The sequence below is a fragment of the Jaculus jaculus genome, chromosome 5 (assembly GCF_020740685.1).
Source record: "Jaculus jaculus isolate mJacJac1 chromosome 5, mJacJac1.mat.Y.cur, whole genome shotgun sequence".
Lineage (NCBI taxonomy): Eukaryota > Metazoa > Chordata > Mammalia > Rodentia > Dipodidae > Jaculus > Jaculus jaculus.
The window spans coordinates 23407786-23420932 of NC_059106.1; the positions used below are offsets into that span (position 1 = coordinate 23407786).

A 13147-nucleotide genomic window follows, 5' to 3' on the forward strand; every position below is an offset into this window, starting at 1 on the left:
AATCCCTGACCTTTCCATCACCCTGCGGGCCTAGGAAGACTCTTCACCCCCTCCAAGGCGAGGTTCGCGACTGACGGGGCGGGTGGGGGGGGCATCAAGTCCTCCTTGCTGGTACCCGGGCGCTGCTTGAGACAGCCTGGTAGACGCAACTCAGCGCAACCCGTAACCGTGCGGCGGGGCGCCGAGTGACCGCGGGCCAGCGACCAGCGAAGCCCCCGCCCCCGGCCGCGCCCCGCCCCGGGCGAGGACCAGCCGGACCGGCCGCAGCCGGGCGGGCGCAGCAGCGCGCGGGAGCCACTCGAGGCGACGGCACCGCTGCCCCGCGCAGCATGACAGCTATCGGCGTGCAGGTAGCTCGGGGGCCCCGCTGCCCACCGTGGGGAAGGAGAGGGAGGCGAGGCGACCTCTGCTTTGGATCGGGGTGCCGGCGCCCAGCCTTGCCCAAGCCCCTCTTTGAGGTCTCTCCCCGGGGAAGTGTGGCGGGAAACTTGGGGACACCTACCCACCAGTGCAGCTGGTGCGCGGGCACGGTGTCCCCTGCCTCTGCTCCGCGACTCCTGGAGCACCCGAAGGCTTTGTGTGAGATCACTGGCAACCTCTTGGTTAGGTTAGGGTACCCAGAAGGGTCCAAGCTTTAAAACAAAAAGGTGTCCGGTGAATCAGCTTGCAAGGTGGGGCTTGTCTGTGAGAGACAGAATGCGTTTGCTTGCAGAGCCAGAACTTTCTGGGAGTGGGAGCTACAAAGATTATCTACCCTAAGATGTGTTTGGGGTGCTGGGGTGGGAGGGGATAAAAATGGACTCTTTAGCCACTTCAAGAAATAGGGAGAGGCTGCTTTCCCTAAGATTTAGCTTCCCTCGGAGCAGTGCGATGTGTTTATGTTGGCAGAGAACCTCCACATTCCTGCCCTCTTCAAAGACTGGTTTCCTCTACCCTGCAGGCCGGCTTCCTGCTAGCCCGGGCATCCCACTGGCTGGCTCTCCTCCAATGTATCTACTGTCCAGTCTTGTCTTGAGAATGACAGAGGCCAATTGACTTGGCTTTCAAGTGCTCAGGTCCCATAACACTGCTCTTGTTAGGGACATTTCTTCCCAGTTAATCATCACGTTATAATCATTATTGGAGACAGAGCCTATGTCGCACAGGCTGACTTCAAGCTCCTGGGCACAGTCTTCCTGCCTCAGCTTCCTGAGCATTGCAGGCACAGGACACCCACCCAGCTCTAGCCATTTTACAGAGGAGGTACCTGGCTCAAAAGTGACTGGCCCACGGTGGCCAAAGTGATGGAGTGTAGACTGGAACCTGCCTCCAAATTCTATTCACCCCTTCTGTATTTGCCTAACAGGAAGAAGGCTGGGTACAAGCTGCACCCAGACCCTTCTAAGGTATGGGCCAGCTGCTGTTGAGGCAGGAAGCCCAATGCAGTACATCCCTCCCCTTTGTTCTGGGGCAATTCCCTGGGTCATCTCAGGTGAGAGGCCATGGGAGCAAGGGGTCCAGGTGTGGGCGCTCCCCAGAAGGAGCACCCCCTAGGGGAGTCAACTACCCAGTGAGAAGACTTGGAAACAAGGAGTCATTGTTGGTATGGGAAGCTCTAAATTAACTGGTGCAAAAAATCACAGGCAGGGTTCCCTTTGTGGAGGGGGAGAGTGCCAAGAGAAGAAAAGAAAGGAGAGGACCCAGGGAGAAGAGAAGGAATGGCCAGAGGCGGAGAGGGAGGAAGGAAGGGAAGAAGCAGAAGAGGAAGGGGTGGGAAGAGGGGGAAGACTAAGGAAAGGAAAGGATGAGAAGAAGGTGGGAGAGGGAAGGAGAAGAGGGAGAGGACAGTTCAGATGACTTGTGTCAAGCTCCGCTGTGGGAGGACTTGGGCACGGCAGGGAGAACTGGCCTGTCCATGCACGAGGACAGCGGGGGTCTCCTTGTCCCTACTTACATGGGCACCTGGTCAATGACTTCACTCCCACAGCAAGCTTAGGAGCTACGTATTCTTTTTAAAATATTTCATTTATTTATTTGCAAGCAAAGAGATACAGAAAGAGAGAAAGCATAGGCATGCCAGGACCTCCAGCCACTGCGGATGAACTCTAGATGCACGGGGTCACCGTGGGCATCTGGCTTACGAGGGTGCTGGGAAATTGAACCTGGGTCCTTATGCTTCACAAGCAAATCCCTTAACTGCTAAGCCATCTCTCCAGCCCACTCTGTTCTTTTTAAAGACAAAAATTTTTTTGAAAACTGTCATATATGGAATATATTTTGATCGTAATTCCCTTCTACCACCCTCCCTTCTCCCCCTCCCAAATACTTCCTCCACTGGATCCCTTCTTCTTTTCAACTAGTCTTTCTTCTATTTCAATGTCATCATTTTTTTTCCTCCTATTATGCAGGTCTTGAGCAGGTAGCATCAGCAGCCACTCTGAGGTCATGAATACCATGGCCACTTTGTGTCTGGAAAACAGTGAAGCACTCTTCACCTTCCTTTGGCTCCTACATTCATTCTCACAATGGTCCCTGAGCCTTGGAGGGTGGGATAGAGATGTTTCGGGAGCTTGGTTCTCTTATTAGCACTTATGGATGAGGAAGTGGAGAGGAAAATACAGGATAAATAACAGGCAAAAAGCAAGACGTAGAGTGGTGGCACAGGCCTGCCATCCCAGTTACTCAGGAGCCTAAAGCAGGAGGGTGACAAGTTCAAGGCCTGCTTAGACTACAGAGTAAGTTTAAGGCCAACCTGGGTAACTTCGGGAGACCTTGTCTCAAACTTGTAAGTTAGCAAAATAAGGGCAAAGTGGATGGTCTGTGGGTTTAGCTCAGTGATAGAGTGCTTACTTGGCAAGCAGGAGGCCGAGGTTCAATCCCTGGCAGCAGGGGTGGGTACAAAGCCCGGGTCGTGCGGGCAGGAGTAGGCTGGGCTGGGCTGAAAGGAACAGCGCGCTGTGGAAGGAAGTTCAGAATGTGAACGGCACTGCTGGTGGTGGTGGACTGACGCAGGCCTGGACAAAGCGGGCATTGAAGGGCAGCAGGTACAGGGATGTTGGAAATGAGTAGAAAACCTGGGTGTCTACTTAGGGGTGCTATTGGTCAAGGAGAGCAGATGGGTTACCAAGGTACAGAGGAGGGCAGGAGACGACACAAGCAATGAGCTCAGTAGCCCAGTGGCGCTGAGACAACCTCTTGCCACAGTCAATAGGAAACCGTTCGAGGTCACAGAACAAAAAGGGAAACGGGCAGCGTGACCTTAGCAGAGAAAGTCAAGGCTCTGCAGTTTAAGGGGTTGTTCTAAAGCACGGAGCTGCGGCAGGCCTGGCTGGCCGTGCCCCTTCTTTCCTGCCCTTCCACTGATGTGGCTCAGCTGCCCCACAGGCAGGGATGCCAGGCCACCAAAGCTGACTGTAGGGGGCACGGTGTCCAGTGGTTCCAGGTGAGGACTCCAGCACACACAGCTGTTAGCAGGGCCGTTAGCCGAGCCCAAGAACGGTGAACCGCCATTGGCCACACACATAAACATGATCCTTTAAAGCTCTGTAGTTAAAAAACAGTACTCGTTCATTTAGTGTGTGTAGTATGTGATCATGTGTCTGAGTGAGCACATGTTCGTGTGTGTGAGTAAGGGCATGACCATGAGGTCAGAGCACAACTTTCAAGTCTGGCGTTGCCTTCTAGCTCACTTTGAGACATAGTCTCTCATTGTTCACTGTTCCCTTCATGAGCTTCCAGCAAATTCTCCTGTCTCTGCCTCTCTTCTTGGAATAGGCTCATTAGGATTACATAAACCCACCATCGGCTTCTGGCTTTTCCTAGGGGCTTGAGATCTGAACTCATGCTCAGAATTGCATGGTAAGCACTTTATCTGGGGAGCCATCTCCCCAGCACCCACGCTGTGCAGTTTTACTGGCGCTCAGCGTTTAAATGAAGTCTGTTTTGAGGGAGGAGAGAGAAGGGTGAAATCAAATCCGCTGTCTTCTCTTTCTGGTCCCAGTGTGATGTCTTTAATCCGCCTGAAGATTAAAGTCCAGACTGGGCCCAGGACAGGCGGGGCTGAGGAAGGGACAGGACGTGCCTGTTTTCCAGACAGTGCGAGGCCAAGGGTCAAAAGGTTTCTGGGCCTTATATCTTGTGACTTGCTCTCTGCATCTGAGGCTGTCCCGTTGTCTGACCATATCAATCTTTAGGGATTTCATAACATTGCCAGGTGGCTTCCCGACCGCTGCTCTCCTGCAGGACTCACCAGCTTCATTTAACAGGGAGGAAAGCCAGGGCAAAAAGGCGAAGGGACTGCCAGGGAGCAATACCTCTGCTTTGCACAGCAGATAGAAGAACTGGGGAAGTGGCTCAGTGGGTAAAGTGCTTGCCATGCAAGCATGAGGGCCTGAGTTCAGATCCCCGGCGCCCAGGTAAACGTGCATGCATTTGCACACCCACACATACACATGCAAAAGAACAAGTAGGAGGAAGAGGAGAAGAAGGGGAAGAAAAGTAGAATACGAAAGTCAGATATTGCTAGGCAGTCATGTATAAGGCAAATTACTTCCTTATTCCTGTGACCCCCTGATTGAAATGAGAGGTACCTCAGTGTCTGAGACATGGTGGAGACAGTCTTGTCATAGCAAGCCGCAGCATTACACCCTGCATGAAGAGGTGTGGTCCCTGCTTGCTTCGGATTGGTACATAGCACGAGGTGCACCCCTGGTCTCCTTTCTTCACCACTCTGATGTTCTAGGGACAGCTGTCCTGTGAGAGCTGTCTGTTTTGTGTACCTTCCAGACAGTGGTGTAACCTGCTCCCATATACTCTGTAAAGTGTGTAATTTAATTTATGATGGGACAAGAGCTCAATATGTTTTAATTTATTTACTTGCTTATTTTGAATGCTTTATTTATTTAAGAGAGAGAAATTATGCACCAGGGTCTCCAGCCACTACACTTGCCACCCTGTGCATCTGGCTTATGTGGGTACAGGGGAAGCAAACCTGGTCCTTAGACTTTGCAGGCAAACGTCTTAACTGCTAAGTCATCTCTCCAGCCCAACTTACTTATTTTTATGCACTCATGTGTGTTAAAGGGTACACATGTATGTGCATGCGTGAAGGAGCCAGAGAACCACCTCAGGTGTTTCTCTCAGGTGCTGTCCACTTGTTTTTTCTGAGACAGGGTCTTTCATTGGCCTGAAGCTGCCCTGTGAGTCCCAGGAAGCCGCATGTCTGCTCCCCAGTGCTGGGATTATAGACACGTTCCACCACTCCTGGCTTAAAAAAAAAAATCAAAATACTTTACAATTTATTTGCAAGAAGGGGGAGTGTGGAATGGGTACATCAGGCCTCTTTCCACTGCGAATGCACTCCAGATGCATGTGCCCCTCTGTGCATCTGATTTCCTGTGGGTACTGGGGAATCAGACCCAGGTCAGCAGGCTTTGAAAGCACGTGCCTTTAACCACTGAGCCATTTCCCAAGCCCAATCTTGTTTGTTTGCTTTTTAACTTGGGTTTTTAGGATTGAATTTAGGTCCTCATGCTTTAAAGTCAAGCACTTTGGGCTGGAGAGATGGCTTAGCGGTTAAGCGCTTGCCTGTGAAGCCTAAGGACCCCGGTTCGAGGCTCGGTTCCCCAGGTCCCACGTTAGCCAGATGCACAAGGGGGCGCACGCGTCTGGAGTTCGTTTGCAGAGGCTGGAAGCCCTGGCACGCCCATTCTCTCTCTCCCTCTGTCTTTCTCTCTGTGTCTGTCACTCTCAAATAAATAAATAAAAAAAAATTAAAAAAAAATAAAGTCAAGCACTTTGCTAAGCTACGTGGCAGGTAGAAGGGACAAGTTGCAAACTTCACCGTCCATCCCAATGTTCTTCCTCGAGTGTTAATCAAATGCACAGGTCTAGCACCGTGCTAGGTGTGCTAGGAACAGCGTTGTCTTGACGTGGGGGCTTGCCCTCCTAGAAGACACGTTGTTGTCCAGCTAAGACAGCTCCTAGCATGTTAGTCCAAACTGCCATCGGAGGGAAGCCGAAAGGGAAGCAAGGTGTCCAGTAGAGAATAGAAAGGCCCCGATGTGGGCTGGATGGGCAGAAAACACTGCCCTGAGGAGAAAGGAGAAAAGTAATAATCCAGGGGTCCATGAAGTCTGAGGGAAGAAAGTATGACGCATGGAGCTCTATAGGTCTCCCTGCCGTGGGACCAGTGCATGGTGGCACGTGAGCCAGGAACTGGGGCTGGAGAGAGGGGCGGGCATTTGATAGGGCTTGTGGGCTACGGGAAGAAGTTTCACTCTGTAGTCTCTTTCTTTCTTCCTCTCTTTCTTTCTTTCCTTCCTTCCTTCTTTCTTTTGCTTTGTGGGTTGGGAATTGGGGTTGGTACCCAGGAATGCATGTCGGGTGGAGATAGACAAACCTCTGTGGACACCTAGCTCACTGGCTGGGAGGCAGGTAGTTGGGGAAATGGCGTTTTTATGCCCAAAGCTTCAGTGGCTTCCTTATGCCCAGAAGAGACTAGAACAACCACATTGCTAGGTCAGCTGTGGGTGGGCCACGGACTGAGCAAGGCTGAAGGGTGAGTTAGAAATACCATTTTGGAGCTGGGCATGGTGGCGCACGCCTTTAATCCCAGCACTTGAGAGGCAGAGGTAGGAGGATCATCGTGAGTTCGAGGCCACCCTGAGACTCCATAGTGAATTCCAGGTCAGCCTGGGCTAACATGAGACCCTACCTTGAAAAAGCAAAAAAATAAATAAATACCATTTTGGGAACTTGGGATCTCGCTCAGTTGGGAGAGTACTTGCCTAGCATGCATGAGTTACTAGGTTTGAATTCCAGTACCACATAAAACTGGGCATGCTGGTCATATCTGTAATCTCAGCACTTGAGCGGCAGAGGTAGGAAGATCAGAAGTTCCTGGGCCTATAGAAGTGTATTCAAGGCCAGCCTGGGCTGCATGAGACCCTTACTCAAACAAACAAACAAATAAACAAAACTAGTATTAATATAATAACATATGAGCTGGAGAGATGGGTCAGTGGTCAGAGGTAATTATAAAGCCCAAGTTCAATTTCCCAGTACCCACCTTAAGCCAGATACACAAAGTGACACATATGTCTGGAGTTTGTAGTGGAAAGAGGCCCTGGTGCACCCATACTCACTCTCTTTCTATCTCTTTCTCTATCTCTCCCTCAAAGTAAAAAAAAAAAAGACAACAAACAACAGATATCTTTGGTCAAATCTAGAAAGCACAAAATCAAGTGGGTAGGGGCAAAACTGGTAGCAAAACCTTACATAGGGCTATGCCCATGGGTCTCTGCTTGACACACTCTGTACTCTGTGACAGACAGTATTGTTTCGTGTACAAAGGGGCAGAGGCAGCATGCCTATTCAAGGCCCTGGGATCCAGGCCAAACAGGTATTCTGAATACAGAACTAGGGTAGGCATTGCGTGATTGTGTGCCCATTTGTGGTTTAAATTCATGGTAGAGCTCATGAAAGGAAGAATGGTTAGTTCCTTATAAACACCTGACCAGGTGAGAACAACTGGGAAAGTGGGTAGAAAGAGGGGCTTCAGTGAAGGTGGGTGTATTTTTACTGTTACTTTTCACATTGCTGTGACCACTATCCTGACAAAAGCAACTTGGAAGGAAGGGAGGGAGGGAAGGAAGGAGGGAGCAAAAGGAGGGAAGAAATGAGGGAGGGAGAGAGGGAGGGAGGGAGGGAAGGAAGGAGGGAGCAAAAGGAGGGAAGAAATGAGGGAGGGAGAGAGGAAGGGAGGGAGGGAAGGAGGGAGGGACGGCTTAGTTTAGCTTACAGATCAAGTTCACAGTCCATCATGGTGGGAAGGCATGGCGGTGGGAACATGAAGCAGAGCTGGTCACACCGAATCCTCAGTCACGAAGCAGAGAGTGATGAGTGCTGGTGTTCAGCTACTTTTCTCCTTTTCATACAGTTCAGGACCCTCAGCCCTTGGAATGACACTGCCTTCACTTAGGGTGGGTCTTCCCATCTCAATTAACCTAATCTAGAAAACCTATAACAGATATGATATGAAATCTGTTTCCGTGATACTTTTATTTACTTGAGAGAGAGAATGCACACACCAAGGCCTCCAGCAGCTGCAAACAAACTCCAGACACATGCACCGCTTTGTGCATCTGGCTTACATGGGTCCTGGGGAATTGAACCTGGGTCATTTGGCTTTTCAGGCAAGCACCTTAACTGCTAAGCCATTGCTCCAGCCCTTCATGATGATTTTAAATCCTGTCAAATTGACAAGCAAGTTTAACCATCACAGGAAGTCTGCTGGGAAGTTTGGGGGAGGGGAGGGATGCCGTTCCAGGCTTCCCATGAGACAAGAGCAGAAAATAGGGTTGGGGGAGATGGGAACTCACGTTTGAGGTCTTCCTCGGTGTTGCATGCTCTCACTGACTCTGCACCCTGTGGGATTTTCCAGGCCCAGAGGCTGGGGGGCCCTAAGAGGCCCCGTCACTCCTTCTTTGAGTCATTCATCCGGACGCTCATCATTGTGTGTGCTGCCCTGGCTGTGGTCCTGTCCTCAGTCTCCATCTGTGATGGGCACTGGCTCTTGGCTGACAACCACCTGTTTGGCCTATGGCACTTCTGTACCCTCACCAACCACAGTGAGCCACGCTGCCTCAGAGACCTGAGCCAGGCTCATGTGCCTGGGCTGGCCATCGGCTTGGGCGTGGCCCGCAGTGTGGCTGCCCTGGCTGTGGTGGCCGCCATCTTTGGCCTGGAGTTCCTTATGGTGTCTCAGATGTGTGAGGACATCCGGTCATGGCGCAAGTGGGCCATCGGTTCCTTCCTCCTCCTGGTCGCCTTCATCCTCTCCTCTGGGGGGCTCCTGAGCTTTGTGGCCCTCCTCAGGAATCATGTCACCCTCACCAGCTTCACCCTGATGTTTTGGTGTGAGTTCACTGCCTCCTTCCTCTTCTTCCTCAACGCCATCAGTGGCCTTCATATCAACAGCCTCACCCAGCCCTGGTACCAACTAAGGAGATATTAGGACCTCTGAGGGACTGCGGCCACCACAAGAAAGTGTGATGCTAGTGAGACTTATCCAGCATGGGACCTCTGTGGGGACCTTGATGCCTCTTAGCCACTCAGTTCTGGGTATTCATCTGAAAATGCCCTGGAGGGCCGGGGACTCTGTAGCTTTCCTAGAGTGGGGGCCAGTAGCCAGGAGTATCTCAATGTCACCAGCACCACCAGCTACACAAGTTTAGCCAAGTTATTAGGACGATTAATGTAAAAGAAGAAACAAGAAGAGGCAAGGGGTAGAGGGGGTGGGAGAAGAGTAAATAAAAAGCAATAAATAAACAAATAAATTGAAGAAGCATTGTAAAACTCTTTTCTTGGATTTCCTTTTTAAAAAATTATTTATTTGAGAGAGAGAGCACAAGATTGAGCATGCCAGGGTGTTCAGCAGCTGCAAAAGAACTCCAGATGCATGCACCACCTGTGCATCTGGCTTATATGGGTCCTGGGGAATTGAAACTGGGTCCTTTGGCTTTGCAGTCAATTGCCTTAACCACTAAGCCATCTTTCCAGCCTGGATCTATAGATTAGGAAGTAGATGTCCAGTCACCCGTGGCCTGGGCTGGTGGTCCAGCTAAGTATGGTTCACACTGTTTGATTGATAGCACTGGATGTGGGCTACAGGGCCCAGGAGCCTGTGGTCTGAATCCTTTCTTGAGCAACTGCTCCCAGGAGGGTCCAGGAGAGTTGTTTTGTTTTGGCACATGTGTAACTGCATATTTGTGTACATGTGGGTGGACATGTGCTGAGGTACATGTGTGTGGAGGCCAAAGGTCAACACTGGAAGTCTTCCTCAATCATTCACCATATACTTTGAGATAAGGTCGGTCACTGGATCTTGCTTGAACACACGAATTTGGCTAGACTAGCTAGCCAGTAGTACCCGCGGATTCCTGGTCTTCTCTTCCTGAATGCCACCGTGGCATGTTGTGGGTAGTGGGGGTCCAAACTTGGGTCCTCACGCTTGTGTGGCAAGCACATTACCCACTAATCCATCTTCCCAGCCCCTTAGGTGAATTTTTAATTAATTTACTTATTTGAGAGGACAAAGAGAATGAGAGCCTCTTGCCACTGCAAATGAACTCCAGATGCATGCACCACATTGTGCATCTGCCTTTATGTGGGTACTGGTGAACAGAACCCAGGCCAACCCAAGCTGGCAGGTGTTTTGTAAGCAAGCGCCTTTCACCACTGAGCTAGCTCCTCAGACCCCACCCCTCAAGGGCTTTTCAACACAGTCCCTGCTGAGGCCATTGTATACATGGGAGTGATGCTTGTGTGTCTTTTCTCAGGGGAGGTGACCTCAGAATACCAGTCTTAATACTAGAACGCATTTCAAAGTGCTCCACAGGACTCCACAGAGGTGAAGGGAAGAGCTTGGGTAATAGTTAACAACATCCTAGGATGAATAAGAGATAAAGAGGATCAGGAGACAATGGAGACTTCCATCCTTGCTGGCAGATTTGCCTTTTGGTTGGGGTGTGTGTGTGTGTGTGTGTGTGTGTGTGTGTGTGTGTGTGGTCTGTCTGTCTGTCTGTCTGTCTGTCATACAGTGATCAGAGGACAACCTCACATGTCAGCACTCATGTTCCACCTTATATGAAGCACTGTCTAGCAGTCTGCCACCGCATTTGACCAGCTAACTCGCACTGAGCTTCTAGAGTAGTCTCCAATCTTTGCCTCCTACCGCATCTTTAAGTGCTCTGGGCTGGCATTTGCTTGCGCCACGATGCCCGGCTTTGCACGAGTGCTGGCAATCTGGACTGAGGCACTCACACTTGTGTGACAAGTGCTTTATCCACCGAGCCCCTCCCCAGCCCCAGCTCTGCGTGTCTGTTCAGCACATCCCCCCTGCCAAACTCCTTGCCCAGGAATAGATGGTTTTGTTTTACTTTTTTTTTTTTTTTTAAATAAACAACCTCGGGCTGGAGAGATGACTTAGGGGCTAAAGCGCTTGCCTGCAAAGCCTAAGGACCAGGTTCCATTCCCCAGGACCCTCGAAAGCCAGATGCACAAGGGGGCGCGCACATCTGGAGTTCGTCTGCAGTGGCTAGAGGCCCTGGCGCACCTGTTCTCTCTCTCTCTCTCTCTCTCTTAACCAACATAAAATAAATAAAACAACCCCACATGTACTATCACATAGCAGCAGCATAAAGGCCATCAAAACAATATGAACAAATGCTTCAGAATTAAGCCTCCCAACAGAAGACACTCTTAAAAAACCAAACTATACTGTGTTTTCTTCTTCTCACTTCCTTGGTTATTTCTAGTTGGAAACACTTGTAGCAGGATAATATTATCTCCTTTTAGCGTGACTCCATCCAGTTGTTTTCTTGTTGACTTTGTTTTAGAATGACTTTCTGCTGCATTATCTGACATAAGGTTCATGTGCTCTTCATAACCAGTCCTACGACCCTCTGTACTTGTTTGCTTATAGAGCCACACCTGAATTCTGAGATCTAGCTTTTTAATTATTTATTTATTGCAGAGAGAGGGGAGAGAGAGTGAATGGGCACACCAGAGCCTCTAGCCACTGCAGACGAACTCCAGACAGACATGCCACCGAGTGCATCTGGCTTATGTGGGTACTGGGGAATTGAACCTGGGTCCTTAGGCTTCACAAGCAAGGTCCTTAAGCACTAAGCCACCTCTCCAGCACCACTAAAATTAACTTTGCAAGCATCGAAAGGTCAGGTTAATGGATTTCATCACGATCTTTTGCACCTTTTGGCCCTGGCCACAGCGCACCATGGTGGACTCTTACCAAGACTGCACGTGTCTGCACACCACCTAGAAGAGCGACTCCTGGAGCTCCAGGTAAAGTTTGACCTGGTTTTTCTCCGCTGTGCTGCCCCGTTCCTCCTCCACCAGTTGCACGGCTTGGGAGCTCTGCTCTATCTTCTCATGCAGGTTCCCTTCCTGTGCTGTATACAGGTATCTATACCTACCTCCTAGTAATATTTTGTTCCTGGTGCTGGGGCCCAAATGCAGGCCTTGTACTTGAAAATGGACTGATCCACCAGTGAGAGCCTTTTTATTTTAGGATAGGGTCTCACTGTATCACCCAAGCTGGTTCCAGCTTGTGGGCTCACGTGATCCTCCTGCCTTAGCTTCCCCAAGTAACTCGTATAGATGTGTACCACTACACCCCACTTTTCTAAGTGAAAATCTAAGAGGAAGAGGAATTAGCTCAGTCAGTAATGTGCTTGCTCCTCCAGCATGAAGACCCCATCTCGATCCCCAGTCCACATGTAACAGCCAAGTGTAGTGGTCGGCACTCCTGTGGGTGACATCCAAGGTTGTATTCTGGCCTCCACATGCTTGTATATATTTATATGGACACCAGCATATTCTCTCTCTCTTTTTCTCTCTCTCTCTCCCGCCTCCCCTCGCATAACAAACAAAACAAACAAAAAGGGGGCTGAGGTGATAGCTCAGCAGTCAAAGGCATTTGCATGCAAAGTCTGCTGACCTACGTTCAGCTCACCAGTACCTGCGTGAAGCCAGGTGCACAATGAGGCATATGCGACTGGAGTTAGTTTGCAGCAGCAAGAGGCCCTTATCACACCCAAACCCTGTCTCTCTCCATCACTTAAGTAAATATTGTTTTCAAAAGAACAAGGGCTGGAGAGATAGCTTAGCAGCTAAGGCATTTGCCTGCAAAGCCAAAGGACCCAGGTTCAATTCCCCAGGACCCACGTTAGCCAAATGCACAAAAGGGAGTGTGTGTCTGGAGTTTGTTTGCCGTGGCTGGAGGTCCTGGCACGCCCATTCTCTTTCTCTCTCTCTCTCCTCCTCTTCCTCTTTTTCTGTCAAATAAACAAATAAATAAAAGTAAAATGTTAAAAAAATAACAACAAAATAAAAATTTTATACCAAGGTGTACAAACATGAGGCTATGGATGCAGAGACAAGAGGCTGGGCTACCCACATGAATGTGGGGTTACCCGGAGAAGATTGCTTTGCTTGGGTTGTTGCCATGCTGGAACTCATACCCAATGCTTTTGGCATCTGGGCAAGTGCCCTACCACTGAACCACACCCCAATCCCACCTAAGAGGTCTGCATGAGCTGGCTGGTTTTTCAGAGAGCAGAGTTCATCACACATGCAGGCTGGGCCT

General features: G+C 50.2%; 1 protein-coding gene across 1 annotated transcript; it reads left to right on the plus strand.

Moving 5' to 3' along the window:
* Positions 1 to 273: 273 nt before the first annotated feature.
* On the plus strand, positions 274 to 9336 carry Tmem37 (transmembrane protein 37). The gene is made up of 2 exons (XM_004659656.2): positions 274 to 350; positions 8423 to 9336. Exons 1-2 carry the CDS (start codon positions 330 to 332, stop codon positions 8993 to 8995), a joined length of 594 nt encoding a protein of 197 aa, XP_004659713.1. The 5' UTR covers positions 274 to 329; the 3' UTR covers positions 8996 to 9336.
* Positions 9337 to 13147: the final 3811 nt, after the last annotated feature.

What these genes read in the sequence shown, in the direction of transcription:
- Tmem37 (XM_004659656.2), top strand. Translation starts at nt 330, where the DNA reads ATGACAGCTATCGGCGTGCAG. An exon ending in TGACAGCTATCGGCGTGCAG is followed by an intron (nt 351 to 8,422) that starts GTAGCTCGGGGG and finishes GGGATTTTCCAG; the next exon opens with GCCCAGAGGCTGGGGGGCCC.